Source organism: Crinia signifera, chromosome 3 (genome assembly GCF_055691185.1).
Source record: "Crinia signifera chromosome 3, ASM5569118v1, whole genome shotgun sequence".
Classification (NCBI taxonomy): domain Eukaryota; kingdom Metazoa; phylum Chordata; class Amphibia; order Anura; family Myobatrachidae; genus Crinia; species Crinia signifera.
The window spans coordinates 59,460,260-59,477,333 of NC_139219.1; the positions used below are offsets into that span (position 1 = coordinate 59,460,260).

The window sequence follows — 17,074 nt, forward strand, 5'->3', positions numbered from 1 at the left end:
CTGCAGTAACAGCTGCTACATTGTAGCAATCCCTGTACAGATGCAGAGACTCAGTCGCACACAGATATAAAAGTGTAATTTACAGATTTAATCGGTGTCTGCTGGCTCTCCCAACGAAAATCCTGAGATCTATCCTTTTTATGCAGCGCTACTTGCTTCAATTGGACTTAAAGGCTTGAGGAACCTCTCCTGTACCATCTGGGGCTACTTGGATGTCATTACCCTGTGTCCCTCTTAATTTGCGGTCCGACATTACCAGCGGCTGTTCCCTCCTTAGGACGCCCCGGACTGCACTGTCAATCACCCATGAGCTGGGCTTAGCGGGTGAGATCCACTGATTACTTTTGGACAGAGCTGCGAGACTGGTTGATTAGCCTGCGGGCATTGTTTGCTGATACAGATCGGATCCTTCTGAGCGCTCCCTTGTCACTCGGCTTCGGCGGGGGCGAGGTGCAGCCGCGGCCATCTTGGAAACTCCTTGATCACCCGCTCTGTGCAAGGTGCATGGCAAACTCGGTGCATGATGGATACCTCCTATATCCTCAGCTGTATTCAGGCATCGACCCAGAGGCTCCTTCTCAAATTGGAGATGATACACCTAGATACTCTTTCCACCGCAGTTAACTCTGGTGTGGGAGATGGAGGGAACACAGACGCTACGCATGCCTGCTATACTGCAGAATACTCTGTGCATCCTGAAGACATGCTGAGGAAACTTCCCTCTGATGTATGTAGCTGTGTGATGGGGGGAAACAAGAAGGGCAACTCTATCTCTGATGGCGAAGACGGGGCTATAGCCCTAACTCCTGAACACCCACCGGCTACGCAGATAGAAACTCCTTCTGCTCTCCATACTCCTGCACATGGGAAGGATGAAAATAAAACAGCTCTCCTTGATTATTGTACCCTTGTCTCTCATACAAATGATACAGCTTTGTATGTGAATATACCTGTCCTCTTACACGTCATTGATATGCCCCAAGCTGGTGATGGGTCTATCCTGCTTACTTATAACAATCCTGTTATGCCTATAACACGTGCATGCGATGGAAACCGATTTCCTTCTGAAACTTTCTCTGGATTGATGGATCGCTGTCCCTTCATGTTGCAGTACTGTGGGATCGCCAGGATGCTCATAATATGGCTGTCATTGCCCCTGCTGGATACCCTGAAACCTCCACTATCTACACGCAGTGAATCTACTGATGAGTTCTCTGGACTTAGTGGGGATGGGACTAGCACCATACTTATCCCATACCAGGACATTTGTGCTTGGCCTGACTAAAGATGTGCTTCCCTTCCCTAATGAAGAGGCCATGTCCAAATGTGATCACTTCATATTATTAACCGTGTTACATGCTATCTAATCCTATTCTGCTTGTGTCTGATTTTGATGTTTATATTGAAGCTATATATCCTGCTAAGTTTTTTGACCATAATCGTATTATACGTGGCAGCTCAGCTGTATAAGCTCCTGGTGGGAGAGCCAGTGCATGCTCCGTTCAAGGTCATTAGTTTTTTTGTCCCTATATTTTTTTTTTGGGGGGGGGGGGGGGACGGGACGTAGATAGTTAGTAGGGGGGGAGCATTGGGTAGTAGTTAAGGGATCCAAGTATACCTGAGTTGGGGTTTAGGTCATACAGGGAGGGGGGTTAATTGGTGGGGGGGGGGTGCTCTAGGGGTTTTTATTTTAGTTCTTGGTTGACATGTCAATATTGCTATCCTATGTTGATTGCAGTGGATACATAGATCTAGTTTACACTATGTGATAGAGGGGTTTGTCCATTTGGCTATCATAAGACCGCTATATGTATATTCCTGCGCTCCTTTTGTGCCAGCTACCCGAATGGCGCCTTCGGGTATTTTTGTAGGTAAAATCTATATGGGAATTATTCCCTATATCCTGTAATAGATATTTGTCTCCTTTTTTGTATGATTGCACTATACCTGTACCTGATATATACCACCTGTATATTGCCGTGTCTATCTGTTTGTCTGTCTTGTGTGTGAAAAATCAATAAAAATTATTGGATTTAAAAAAATTTACAGATTTAATCAGCACATTTTCGGCAAAAAAAAAAAGAAAAAAGGCGCCTAACGCTAGAAGATTCTCACACAACCTGAACGTCCAAGGGTGCTGTTTGGTGTGATCGCAGCAAAGATTTATGAGGACATATCTGTATGTACAAAGTCTTGCAGAGAGATAAAGTGGAGACGTCCAATCAATCGGGTCCCGGACGGCTCCCAGACAGTCAGGATTCCGACGGCGGAATCCCGACTGCTCCCTCGTGGGGGTCCACGACCCCCATAGAGAGAGAATAAAATAGGTGGCGCACCGTGGCCGCAGCGTGGTGAGCGCAGCGAGCCCACAAGGGGCTTCATTGCGCTCCCCCCGCTGTGCAGTCGGGATTCCGACGTCGGAGTAATGACTGTCGGAATCCCGACTGTCGGTGTGTTATACCACACCCCAATCAATCAGCTTCTGTCAGCAGGTATTGAAATGACAAAAGCGGATTGGTTGCCACAGGTATCTCTCTTTTAGGATGATTAAATCTCCCTGTAGATATGTCAAGGGCCCATATACTGTAACCACACTGAATCATTGCAAAACTGCTGAGTGAAGATTTTGCGCTCCGGCAGAGACTGTACCTGGGATTGCATGGAAGTATTGTTTTATGCAGATGCTCCCAGACAGTGTTGCGAGGACCGAGACCATTCCCAGTTTTAGACTGTCATACGGTGTTTGGAGAGCGCATTCACATAAAGCCTGAAGGAGAAGAGAAACCAGAGATCCTATATGAAAAATATATTATACACTAAAAGGCAATACCGACACCGACATCCGACCTACCGCTAGGAGCCCAAAACGCTGACATTACTAAGGATGCCAGTGCCAGAATACAGACGTCAATGAGGATGCTGACAGAAGTATGAAGGAGGGTTATGCCAAGGGGGAAGGCAAGTCTGCTTACTAGAACCCTGTTGGGATTCTGATGGGGATGTCAGTGTTGGTATTCTGAACACCAGCAATCCCGTGGCCAGTCATCTGTATATATTACAGTATTTGTAAAACCATAGGGGCATCCTCAATAAGGCGCAGGGATTACTGCCAGGGACCAGCTCCCTGGGTACACACAAACCATAACACCCGTGCCTAGTTACAACATAATCAGCATTTTCCTCCCACTTTAATACAACACAAATCGATAAACATAAGACGTGGGTCAGTCACTCACCTGGATGTTGTCTCTGCTCCACGTATGAGGGGTCCTGTTGGCCAGAAACTTCAGGTCCTGAATAGAGAGTCTTTTTACTGCTTTCCTCGGGTCGTTCTTCAGGTACTGAAGCAAGAGCTGGATCTGAGAGCAGGGACATACGTAGTCAGAACAACCAGAGGATGGCACAATAAAGCCGTCAAATAAGCCAGAGAAAATCTAATCTAAACCCATCCTTCTGGCCAAGTGATTCCCTGGTGCAGCATCTCCAACTGTGACTTTGGGCGGAGTGTGGCGGCAGTGTGGGATGCTGGCTGAACTCGGATGTTTTTTTTTTTAAATCCAATCACTTATAAAGCATGGTTTTGCCTTGTAAGTGATCACCCCATTTAAAAAAAAATCATAGGCATCGCAGGTAAAAAATTCCGTCGGTCGCATCGCATGCGACCAAAAAATCGCATGCGATGCGACCGATGCGATTACCGCGATTTTACATAGGGAACAATGTTAAATGGGTCAATTGACCCGATTTAACATAGGGAACAATGTTAAATGGCCCACAGACCCCAAATAGCCACCCTGGGCTCCCCCAATTGTTAACGCCACCCCACGATCAACGTGAACCCGAAGCGTGGTGAGCGCATCGAGCCCGCGAGGGGCGGCGGTACGCGTCCTCCGACCTTTTCATACCCCCACTATCCACGTCGGCGTGGAGTTGAGAATAGAAAGTGTGGCGAGCGCAGCGAGCCACCAAGCCCGAAGCGTGGCGAGCGCAGCGAGCTTCGCGAGGGGACGCGGATACCTGTGAAGCCGCGAGGGGACGCGGATACCTGTGAAGGTATCCGCGTCCCCTCGCCATGCTTCGGGCACTTTCTATTCTGAACTCCACGCCGACGTGGATAGTGGGGGTATGAAACGGTCGGAGGACGCGTACTGCCAGGGTGGCATTGTTCCCTATATAAAATCGGGTCAATTGACCCATTTAACATTGTTCCCTATGTGAAATCACGGTAATCACGTTGGTCGCATCGCATGTGATTTTTTTGGTCGCATGCGATGCGACCGACGCGATTTACATTTTAAAACGCATTTCTATGTAAAATCGCGGCCATTGCATCGGTCGCATCGCATGCCATTATAATGGCATGCGATGTACATGCGATGCCCGCGATGGGCGCCCTTCTAGGTCAAGAGTACCCAAAAAACATCTGTGTTCGGCTGGCATCCCGCACTGCTGCCAAACTCAGGGGGCATTACATAATCTCTTTGTATCATTAATATTTGGCCCCATTACTATAAGAAAGAAACTTTATTAACAACCTATTATTGTGGTAGAATATCCCTATAAGGCTAGCAGAGTCACAGTGGTTACAAGAATACATCGAAGCAAGAAATTACTTTAGGTGTGTACACACGGTGCGATTTTGCTTGCGATTCGATTGGGATCAACGGCAAGCAAAATGCATTCAATTTGGACTACAGTATATAGTACAGATCTGTATTCTATAGTCTTGCCTGCACAACTGTTTGCTTTACACTAAACAGGAGCGCGCATCGAGATCGAATGAGGCTGAAAACAGTTTGATGTCCATTTGGATTTGATTTTGACTAGATAGTCAAAATCTAACACAAATCTCACTGTGCGTACACATATTGAGTATTCTAAGAAATCACCCCACCATGATATATTACTAAAGGTTTCTTTGCCTATTTAGAACTTGTGTTCACCCTCAGTAGAAATGATAGACTTCCAAAATAATTCCAATAAGGCTCTTACATAAAACAGAAACCTACATGGATTGGTCAGGGCCTTTCTGTAGAACATCTTATTTGTAGAAAGGGGTTCAGAACCTTTCAGCAGGGATGGAATTTATATATGTAAATCAGCTTTATGCCACATAGCCCTGTCTGCAGAGTAGCCACATCTACATCATAGGTCTTCAACCTGTGGCCCTTCAGATGTTGAGAAACTACATGTCCCAGCATGCCCTGACAGTTTTGGAGAAATGTGGCAATGCAAAGTTGGAACATGTAGTTTCACAACATCTGGAGGGCCACAGGTTGAAGATCCATGATCTACAGCTTGCTTGCAATTGGTCTCCTCCCCTCAACGTATCAGCAACCAATCAGAAACCTCTTTTTAATGCCAATGGAATCATGACTATTTTATTAACTGCTGGAGCAGCTTTGCAAGTTTGACATTTTCTTTATCTCCTACTTTTATGAATGCAGATTTCTCAAGCTTTTCATGAACGAAAAACCCTTAAATAAATGTACTGTAGTCTATAAATGAATTGCATTTCTATTACAAATATGATCAAAACAAAAGGGAGGGCGTAAATAATAATAGTTATGAATTGGCTGGTTAGTCGTATGCAATAGGTTGGGAGACAGCATCATGGCAAATCAACCTATAAAGCATATATGGTGGAGTTGCGAGCAATAGGGTAACAATCACTAACATACATTATTCTGTGCCAGAAAGTGAAAGCGTCCCCGCTGTGTGGTCATTTTACATATCCTACCTGCTGCAGGTAGGATCTGTAAAAGATCCATTCAACTGGATACAGACTCAGATGGGATTAGGATCAGATTGGATGCAGATCATCTGCTGATGATCTGCATCCAATCTGATCCCAATCCGATCTGAGTCTGTATCCAGTTGAATGGATCTTTTGGAGATCCTATCTGCAGCAGGTAGGATTTGTAAAATGACCAAACGACAGCAGGGATGCGCATCGGATTGGAATCCGAAATCTAAACATGCAAAAACATGCCCTATCTACATCGGTCGGAATTGGATCCAGATTCATGGGATTGAGCCCTAATCCTTCTGGTGTGTACCCTACATAAGAGAGACTATTGGAATTTACTGCACACAATTAAATTGAAACGGAATATAAAAATATTAAAATATAATAAAAAAAGGAATTTGCCCAAAACGGAGTATTAATAGTAGCATTTAGTGATAATATTATTATTTCTATTTACAGGTCTTTCAATAGTCTTCTGCTATATAAATGGTCCTCACCGATACAAATAACGTAGAGAAGTCCTAGTAGGATCAGCATGTACATGACCTGGTAAGACTGCCGTACCTGCTTGGGAATGTCCACTAAGGAGGAGGCGGCCAGCAAGGTGAAGGTGTGCAGTGTGACTATGAGCATCTTTGTAGAGGGGTACGAAGTGACAAGCTGCTGGAGAAGCTGCCGGCTGTTGGAGGCTAAGATGGCATCATGGTGCATGTGCTGGAGGATAGGAATAAGCTTCAGCTTCAAATCAATTGGTGTGGCCAGGCCTGGGGCAAAGCAGAGAGACAACATGAGATAGAACACCATTACAATCCCACAGACATCTGCTTTACAGATAGCTCCTTTATTGATATTCCTATAATAAGGAATGACAATCACTAATATCCACTCTCAATAGTCCCAAACTGATGTAGACATCAGATTATTAAAGAGGTTTCATCCAAAAACTACTAGACACAAGTCACGGTATAGCCATCAGTTATAGGCTTCTATGAGAATTATAATAAGACTGCTGTAACAAAGCATTATACATTATATATTTAATAGCATTACAATTATCAAATGCACATGATGATGATGGTTACAGTGTCCCCACCTGAGAAAATGATCAGTCTATCTCACTTATCGCTGAAGTCGCTACTTACAGGGCCCTGCACTCTGCAGATCCACCACGCACAGGAACCTCTGTCCAAGGCCATGCACACTCCATAGCCCTACTCCATCACACACAATGCACTTACAAGCATTTATAAGACTTAAGGCCCGATTCAGACCTGATCACGTAAACGCCTCCCTGCACATGTGAAATCTTGCCGATGTGCACGGATGTGAATACGTTCGCAACCATGCACATAGGGAGGGAAAGACTTACTCGGCGCTGCAATGGCTGTGGGCAGGGGGCCGCTGCAGATGTCAGATGCCCTCCACACCCAACAGCCTGGTGCCGCTTGGATGTAGAGGGACAATCCCAGAAAAAGCCAGCATTGCACTCCCAAATGCCTGGCGCCTGTCAATCATCTAGCGCACAGCCAGCAATGGCTTTTTAGCACCCACGATGTATCGCATCAGATTTCCCTTGACCTCCCCCAGCAGCTCTTTCACATGTGCATGCGATTTATTGCAAGTAAAAAATGGCACATCAAGTACCAAGTAAGAAGGAGCCTTCCTGTGGAGTACCGGGGAAGCTCAAAGGAGAACAGGTCTGACTGGTCCCTTAGACAAGTCGGACGTGTGTATGGGGGGGGCCTTTATATATATAACTCATAAGGTGGCCATACACACGCATATTTATCTGCAGATCTGTCTGGTTGGAACAAAAACATGGTTATGGATGAGAGCAAATGACAGTTGACCATTTTCTTGGAAATGCTGGAAAACTGACAAACTGTCACTCATCCATAACCATGTTTTTGTTCCAACCAGCCAGATCTGAAGATAAATCTTACTAGTGTATTGGCACCTTTACTCACAGTGCTGAGGACCAATCTGACTGGTCCACCTGTCAAGACAAACTACAGCTTTCCCTAATCCATCACATTAGTCAGTGACTGTAGTATTAAAGCAATGTAATCACAATAAAAAAATGAACCATATTAAAAAATATCATATTGAGCCAGATAAACTAGTTCGGTATAAATTCAACACACCTTGTATCATTTCTCCAATTTTGTTGCAAATTCCAGCAGCGAAATCTCTAAAGAAGGCGGCAAACATTACACAACGTTAATGGCAGACTTACCAAACACAATATACATTATACAACATTATAAGTGTAATTGTTCTATCATCCTGATTTATCATCATTAACTCTCATTAGTCCACCTTGTACTTGCACCGACGAGCTGGAATATAGCCATTTTGTCATTAAAAATTATTTATAAGCCATTGTTGCTTATGAAATAATATTTCCCGTAACAATCTACACATTTTATTAATGGAAAACCACATTCCAAACTGTACATGTAGGTCTCCGATAGTAAAGATATATTAGAAGGCCATATACCCTGGATGCAGTGATGTTGGAAAAACTGACTTCCAAGCGGGAGAACAATAATAAATTGAGGGGGTCTTAAAATAATATTTATTATCACTGTTTAATGACACCAGGTATCAAGGTATTGGTCACAGAATATGATCAAGCATTAATAAAGAGTCAGAGGCATTCCCTTTCCCATTCCCAAGCCAGACGATGTACCATACAGATGCATAACCTCCAACATGACCCATTGCATTCGGTACACAATGCTCTGCTCCTGGACATGTAGGATTGCATCACCTGTGTGAAACTAGGTAATTGACGAGAAGGGTGTTTCAACACAGGTGATGACAATCCTACATTAACCGGGACATCCAGGAACAGAGCATTGTGTACCCAATGAAATGTTAGAGGGTATACAGATGGTCAATATGTAAGAGCTCCTTACTGAGCTGTGCTGCCCTGAGGAATCAGATTTTGGGGATTGGGTCCATAACTATTTAATGCGCAAGGAAATGGACACCTCTTCTGGAAAAGGAATTATAGCCCTTTACCAAAAGAGCAAGCAATGACATATGAGGATCTAGTTCCCATAACACCATTTATTAAAGTGATAGTTTGTGTAAAAACAAACAAAAGAAAACAACAACAGGACACCTTAGACCAGGGGTGGGCAATAAGCGGAACTCCAGATGCCTGCAAGTGGGGCAGATGTAACATGCGCAGAGAGAGTTAGATTTGGGTAAGTTACATTGTTTCTGTGCAGGGTAAATACTGGCTGCTTTGTTTTCACACTGCAATTTAGATTTCCTTTTAAACACACCCCAGCCAAATCTAACTGTTTCTGCACATGTTACAGCTGCTCCACCAGCCGTGCACATGGTTTGCCCATTTTGAGTACAAAGTCTGAATAAGGTCTTATGGGTAGAGAGTCACAAAGCCAAAAAGAGAAATAAAAAAATATGCTCTCTTGTGCAGATGGAATCACAAGTTCTTGGGACGAAAGGAACCTAGGGACAATTTAGACAGAAACCCCATCATTAAGGAGAAAGGAGGGGGGGGGGGGAAGTAAATACCCAATAATTTACCTGTTGCTCTTTGCACTATATTTATTGTTATTGCCATTAATATTTGCTTTGTGTCATAGCTTACTTGGACTGTGCAGAGAAGCGAGCTGCAGCAAATATAGCGGCTTCAACCTCCACGTTGTCATGAGAATCCAGACACTGACGTATACTATGATGGGCATTTTTCCGGTCAGGAATTATGGATGCCATGCTGCCTAGCGTTCTGTAACATTAAAAAAAAAACATGTGATCACCTATAATTTGATTTAGCAAATTGTCAATAATATTCCAAAAGAAATAAAATACAAATTTAGAATATATGTTCCTTTATTCATATTCTACATCCTTATTATAGGTTAAACACAGAACTATTTTAATCTAGTTTTCTACCACTTGAAACAATTATACCTGGTGAACAAAGAGATAGGCTGGGTCATTCAATAATACTGCAAGATCCAGTAATCAAATTGTAATTAACTCTTCTAAGGAGTCAGGTCTATTGTGGGTAATGCCAGCAATGTGCCAGTTCAGTGGTGTAGTAACACCAGTAACAGAACAATATGCTACAAAATTGCAGCTTTTGGTTTGCAGACACAGACTGTGGGCATAGCTGGTATTTGAATGGGTTCCTAACAGAGGTTTTAAGATGATACAACATAAAGTGGGTTAGCGAGTTTCCAGTATTTTTTCTGTGCCAAGGACTTTAATAATAATTTGAGCAGAGACAATTTAAAAAACAATAATACCATATATGAGGACAATAATAGCTTTGTTTAACTATAAATTACTTTTACGGCTATATGTTGATAGCACTAGAGATGAGCGTGTTCGGACTTACTCGGTTAATTTCGCCTAACTAGCTCAAGTTTGCATTTATTTTATTGGTCATCTAAAACGCTTCAAAGCAGATAGTGAATAAGTTGCTGTTTTGGGATCTGAGTAAATGCAAACTCGTACAACTTTAGATAGAATGCCCCATTTTACAAGAAAGGCGTTGTACCTACTTGCAGCAATGTTACCCATGTGAGAGCAGCACATACACCGGCACTCAGAAAACAAAACAGGGATCTCTTCAGTATCTCTGTCCGAAAAAAACAAGGGGGAAATGTATCAAACCTGCTAAATAGTGACGAAAAGGACAAGTAGAGGAGCAACCAATTAGCTTCTTCCCATAATTTTAAGGAATGTTCTTGATAAATTCTACCGAGTAGCAAGGGGCAGCTACTCTACTTTTAAGCAGGCTTGATACATTGCCCCCAAAGCAGAGACATACAGAAGATACAACAATCACCTACCGCAGGGTAATAGCGCGAGCTACTGGGTCATTGCTATGAATGACAGAGAAGATCCTCTTCACAAACTCATCCACATTCAGGATCTTCTCTAGATGTTTCTCACTCTGCTGTGTCACTTTCAGAACGCACAGACGGAGAAAATTATTGCTGAAACAGAAACATTCTCCTCAGGACAAGTCAGATGGAAAAACAGTACAGTGGGTAAATTAGGCTATTAATGATCAAGAAATACTGAAGACATGTTCTATAAAAGAACAAAAAAACATTAATGACAAGGTAAGTAAAATGTTAGATGTAACCAATACATGAACAGATCTCAACTGAACCATGCAGGCCGCCTAGAAAGAAGCAGGAACTTCTTCTTCTCCTACAGGCACATTTGACAGCTGCCTTGGGCACAACCAAACCATACTTCACGTTTTACTCTTGACCACTCAGAGATGAATGGTCCACATGGACAGCTGGGATCACAGCATGAATTCTGTGTGTTCACTTATAGATAAGTGTGAAACTGCTCTGAAAAATCAATAATTCAGAATATTGGGAATCAACGTTCAAAAGTAACACATGTTTGCAACAATACTACACAGCAAAAGCAAATAGTAAGAATGCCATTAGCTTATCAAATAAGGTGTGTGCGTGTATGTATGTGTATATCTTTAGATTGTAAGCTCTAACGAGCAGGGCCCTCACTCCTCATGTGCTTCTCTAAGAATACGGTATATACGATTGTTAAAATAGCGTCAGTGTCCCCTACTGCAACTGTTTTTTTATTTACCATGTACTTGTCCTAATTTGTATTTGTACTGTCAATCACTGTTTTCTTGTATTTTTGGTCATCTATGTATTGCCAGGCGCTGCGGAACCCTTGTGGCACCATATAAAGAAACGATAATAATATATAATAAATATGACATTCCACCTACCCAACTCTAAACACATCCGCCAGTTTGAGAAATGCAGAATTAATGAGAATTGGAAATGGATATTTTTTAAACAGTCTTGGAAAACGGACGACGGCTTCACACTGCTCCCCGAGTTTACCAGATCTTAACCCTATAGGACACCAGAAGAAGAGAGGATTGTGCTGTAAATGTTTGCCAGACAGTAATATAGGTCACCTAATAATGAGCACTGAATAACTGCACTAAAAGAGGCCTGAAACTTGTTTTACTACATTAGCATTTTAACACCTTCAAATGAACATATCCTTGCATAAATTACATCTGTATATTGCTCATGAGAGAACTCAAATTTGGACATTTAGAAAACTGTCCCCATTACAAAATGTATTAGATGATCTTACCAGAATCGCCCCAAGAGCCACCCTTTCCCTTACATGGAGGATTACATGACTAGCATCTTCCTCCCGGGTTCTGTCAGCCATATACTGTAGCTGTTCCAATATCAGATCAGACTGGGACTACTTTGTACCCTAATGCTTGTCCGGTTTTACTTGCCTATACTGCAACTTTATATTACAGGTTACATTGCGATTTGTCCTTTATTCTGAATATTCTCATTACTCTATGGGTGACTACATTTGAAACTATTGAATTGTATCAATAGCTCTTCACTCATGTCTGGATGTGTTAGAAATGTTTGCTCTATACCAGTGGTTTGGGAACAGGGGGTAAATGACCCCAAATGGGGTAAGAATTAAATTCCTGGGGGTAATGGACGGTCGTGCTGCCGAAACACAGCCGGGCATCCATTTGTATCTACTCGAGTATAAGTCGACCCGAATATAAGACGAGGCACCTAATTTTACAACAAAAAAACTGGGAAAACTTATTGACTCAAGTGGGACCCTCACTCAAGTATAAGCCGAGGGGGGCTTTTTCAGCATAAAAAATATTCTGAAAAAGTAGGCTTATACTTGAGTATATATGGTATATGCATGCCCGGCTGTGTCTCTGTAGCACGACCGTCCATTACCCCTAGAAATTTCATTGCCAGCATGCCTGGCTGTGTGTGTTACAGTACCGTAGTGTACAAGGACCTGGCGCAGTGCGGTGCATCCTGCCCTTGTATATAACACGCTCCACTGCATGATGCTCCAGGCCCCGCCTCTAAGTCCGCCCGGTTCTTCAGTAGAGACTACTAGTTGCTGAGCCATCTTGGCAGCTCGCAATCTGTACTGCCACTGAGGTGCCAAGTTTCCTTTCCTGGCTATAGGCTCCTGCTATGGTAGGCATTCCCAACCACGGTCCTCAAGGCACACCAACAGTGCAGGTTTTAGTGATATCCAGGCTTCAGCACAGATGGTTTAATCAGACTCACTAAGGTACTAATTAAGTCACTTGTGCTCAAGCCTGGATATCACTAAAACATGCACTGTTAGTGTGCCTTGAGGAATGTGGTTGGGAATGGCTGTGCTAAGGTATACACATTTCTAGTCTAGACTGTCACTAAATAATTTTGAAACACTGACACTAATAGTTGTCTGGACGTCACATTATCAATGTCTATACCTCACACAGCCTGGCAGCCATTGATGATGATGATTACCATGTATGGCTGTGTATGGTACAAATCAAGGGGTAATGTTGGCATATGTAAATATATTTGGGGGTAAAAGGTAAAAAGTTCCCTGACCCCTGCTCTATGCTGCCGATTATTATATTATTCCACAACGCCTCAATAAACAGTTTTATATAAAAAAAAAAAAGTATTAGAAGAAAAATATGGACATATCCAATATGCCTAACTCCGCGCTATGCTTCTCAGCGGCCATTACAGAAGATGTGGTGAATCATAAATAATATGTAGTTCACCTTATGAGGGACACTGGGTAAGCTGTAGTTTACAGAGCAGTGACAGCAGCTTGGGCACTTTTACAATGACCTCCTTATGGACAGGGACCATCTCACTGCTAGGTCCTAGGCAAAGGAGCCATCCCTATCCAGCATTTGCTTTTCAGAAGGGCTTCCCTCACTGAGGCAAGCCTGCCAGAAAACAGACATGGCATAAGTCTACACACCAAATGCTGCTCTGAACTTTGTACCTGGTTTGCAGTTCACAATCTGTTTGTGTTCTGTAGATGTCTCCCCTTATTTTTCCAATCTCATCTCAAAAGTCGATGGGTTGTTTTTTAGATTTTCAAACCGTAAACTCTAGCAGCAAGATGTTGATTTTGTGTATGTGAGCTGCACTTACTGATAGGATGTTCCACTTTGAACCAGCCTTGGTGAGGTGGTCAGACTAATCCATGCTGACCATTTGCTGCTCTTCACCTCACCCAGGGGTCAAGCAGATGCTTTGGGAATTGATCTGTCCCTACCAGTAGAATACAGTCCCCATACCCTCCAACTGTACCGATTTAGCCAGTACAGAACCATTTTTTAATGGTCTGTACCGGCTAAAAATAAATGCACCGATTACCTACGATTCCAGCAGCCTCTCCACCAGTTTGCGGTGGCTGCGCTGGTCGGATCGGGCCCCGTGGTGGTGTAAAGAGGAAATTCTTGGCAGCACCCGTTCCCAGTGGTGCCTTGCATCTCCTGGCAGCCAGCGCGCTTGGAGCCTCGTCATTAGGACCTGCTGTCTATGTCTATGATGCGGAATAGGACGCCCGGCGCATGCGCCGTTGATATAAATCATCCGGAAGCAAGAAGCTGTGCAATGAAGTGCAGCAGCAGGGATGCGCCGGTGGCGGGATTCGGAGCCGCCGGATGAAGTGCAGCAGTGTCAGGCTCAACTGAGCACAAACTGGGTTACACAAGTTATTTATACATTAAAAATTCATGTTAACCTTTTGTGTCCAATGTCTAGTACACATTTGGAAAGTGGATGTGACCATGCCCCGTTTGCCCATGGCCATGCCCCTTTCCCAATGTGTACAGATTTCTGACATTGGAAATGTTGGAGGTTATGCAGTCCCTAATGTGTGCCGCTATTGCAGTAATGTCGAATCATGAAGAATGCATCACCCATTTGGTATCTGAACTAGCTGCACCACCAACAATGCAGGATAGGCATTAATAACCACAAGAACAAAAAAGATACATTAGTATTACCAGTTATTTACATAACTGGCAATAATACCAGTTATAATAGAATACATAGCACCCAAGTATCAATAGAATTTAAGATTGGGGAAAGGGGACTGGGGTGGAGAACCCGCGCACAAGTAGCATTTACTCAATATTGTGTACAAGATGTATCAAGTAATTTCTGTTAAATTAGTGTTGAATCCACAATAAATTAAATCAATAGAATCTAGTCAGAGTACCCATAATGGTTAGTCATTAAAACATGTAGGGATAAATTTACTAAATCTTCTAAAAATGAAGGAAGAAACGCTGTAAATAGCAACAAATCAGAGGGACTATGTAAAAACCGGACCGGACTAGACTCCGGACCGCCGGACAGGACATCAAAATCTGCAGTCCGGAGCTTATAGGGTCCGGTCCGGGGGGTGTCCTGTTGGGGGGTGTCTTGTCCAGGGGGGTCCCTGTGATAGCTATCATCAGGGACATGGGGAAGGGGAGATTACAGCCTCCCCCTGTGGTCCGGACCGTCCGGTTTTTCCTACATGCCCGGACCATACAGGGAGACTTTATTCTACCCCTCCTCCTCTACCTGGTGACAGGTGTCACAGGCAGCCCCCCAGGTCAGGACACCCCGGACAGGACACCCCCCGGACCGGACGCTACAAGCTCCAAAATGCAGAGTTTGATGTCTGGTCCGGCGGTCCGGGGGTTTTGTCCTGGTCCGGTTTTTACCCATACCCCAAATCAGATGCTGTCTATAGATCCTGTCACTATTACATCCTCGAAAATGATAGACAGAAGCTGATAGTTTGCTAAGGGCATCACCTTCGTTTTAGAAGCTGTAATATAAATGTATCATGGACAGCCTGGTAGACAGATTATCATCCCTGTCCACACTCCAAACATATAGCTGTGCTCAATGCTTCCTAATTACTATAATATATATGGTGCGCATTGGGCCTCCTGTGCCCATACCTGGGTGCCCCCATCAGATTAGGGGTACTAATTACCATGTAGATTAATTATAGGTTATGCTGATGGCAGGGCGAGTGTTGGGGTCACCTATAACATCCCCGCACTGTCCAACACTCTCCGCAGCTCCTATACCTTTATCTAACTCCATGAGGGCCGAGTTGGCATCCAGCTCCTGCTCCCCATGCCCAGCGTCCGCTAGGAATGACCTGCTGCCAACCCCAGCCGCCGCCATGCCGATCTCTGCGCGGCGCACTCGCAGGGTACCAGGCAGCTAGTAGCTGTTGTTTCCCTTCCTGGAAATGATCTCTGATGACGTTCCCCCATGTGACCCACTGTCCTCATCAGTGGGCGGAGTCACTCACCAGAGCAGTTTCAGTTTCAACAGCTACTACTACTACTACTAGCTGCCTGCTGCAGCCTGTGTCTGTGGTACCCTGCGAGTGCGCCGCGCAGAGATCGTCATGGCGGCGGCCGGAGTTGGCAGCAGGTCATCCATTCCTAGCAGACACTGGGCATGGGGAGCAGGAGCTGGATGCAAACTCGGCCCTCATGGAGTTAGATAAAAGTATAGGAGCTGCAGAGAGTGTTGGACAGTGCGGGGATGTTATAGGTGACCCCAACACTCGCCCTGCCATCAGCATAACCTATAATTAATCCACATGGTAATTAGTACCCCTAATGTGAGCGGGGCACCCAGGTATGGGCACAGGAGGCCCAATGCTCACCCAGATACATACAGCAATTAGGAAGCATTGAGCACAGCTATATGTTTGGAGTGTGGACAGGGATGATAATCTGTCTACCAGGCTGTCCATGATACATTTATATTACAGCTTCTAAAATGAAGGTGAAGTTGCCCTTAAAAAACTATCAGCTTCTGTCTATCATTTTCTAGAATGTAATTGTAACATGATCTATAGACAGCATCTGACTTGTTGTTATTTGCAACATTTCCTCTCATTTCTAGAAGCTTTAGTAAATTTATCCCTACATGTTCGATATAATCTTGGGTTGCCACCAAGTAGGTTGACAAGCATTAGGTTGACACCACTAGGTCGACTTGACTTTAGGTCGACGGGGTCATTAGGTCGACATGGAGATGGTTGACAGTTAAAAGCTCAACGGGTTTTTTTACTGTTTTTTTCTAGCTGACAGGCAGTATTTCATGCCCTACCATCGCCTAGGGCGTGGTAGGAGAATAAAATAGTGTGCCAAGCTTAGCGAGGCACCGTGCCTGAAGCATGACATGCGCAGCAAGCCATGCGAGGTGACGACGTTGTACGTTTTGCTGTCCATGTCGATATGACATGTGCCGACACTACGGACTGTTGTCTACTGGTAGGGACAGATTTATTCCCAAAGCATCCGCATAGGAGATTAAGATTCCCTCTTGACCCCTGGGTGAGGTGAAGAGCAGCAAATGGTCAGTATGGATTAGTCTGACCACCTCACCAAGGCTGGTTCAAAGTGGAACATCCTACCAGTAAGTGCGGCTCACATACAAAAAATCAACATCTTTC

The 17,074-nt window shown here is 44.0% G+C and overlaps 1 protein-coding gene across 1 annotated transcript in view; it reads right to left on the bottom strand.

Annotated features, from left to right (window-relative positions):
• Positions 1-15,868, bottom strand: part of INTS7 (integrator complex subunit 7) — a 63,970-nt gene extending 48,102 nt beyond the window's left edge. Inside the window, exons 1-8 of the mRNA XM_083175868.1 lie at positions 15,687-15,868; positions 11,511-11,640; positions 10,585-10,731; positions 9,375-9,512; positions 7,894-7,940; positions 6,314-6,513; positions 3,237-3,359; positions 2,650-2,767 (exon numbers count right to left, since the gene is read on the bottom strand). Of these exons, the coding sequence (XP_083031994.1) occupies positions 2,650-2,767; positions 3,237-3,359; positions 6,314-6,513; positions 7,894-7,940; positions 9,375-9,512; positions 10,585-10,731; positions 11,511-11,640; positions 15,687-15,786 (1,003 nt within the window). The 5' untranslated portion in view covers positions 15,787-15,868. The remainder of the gene's footprint in view (positions 1-2,649; positions 2,768-3,236; positions 3,360-6,313; positions 6,514-7,893; positions 7,941-9,374; positions 9,513-10,584; positions 10,732-11,510; positions 11,641-15,686) is intronic.
• Positions 15,869-17,074: the final 1,206 nt, after the last annotated feature.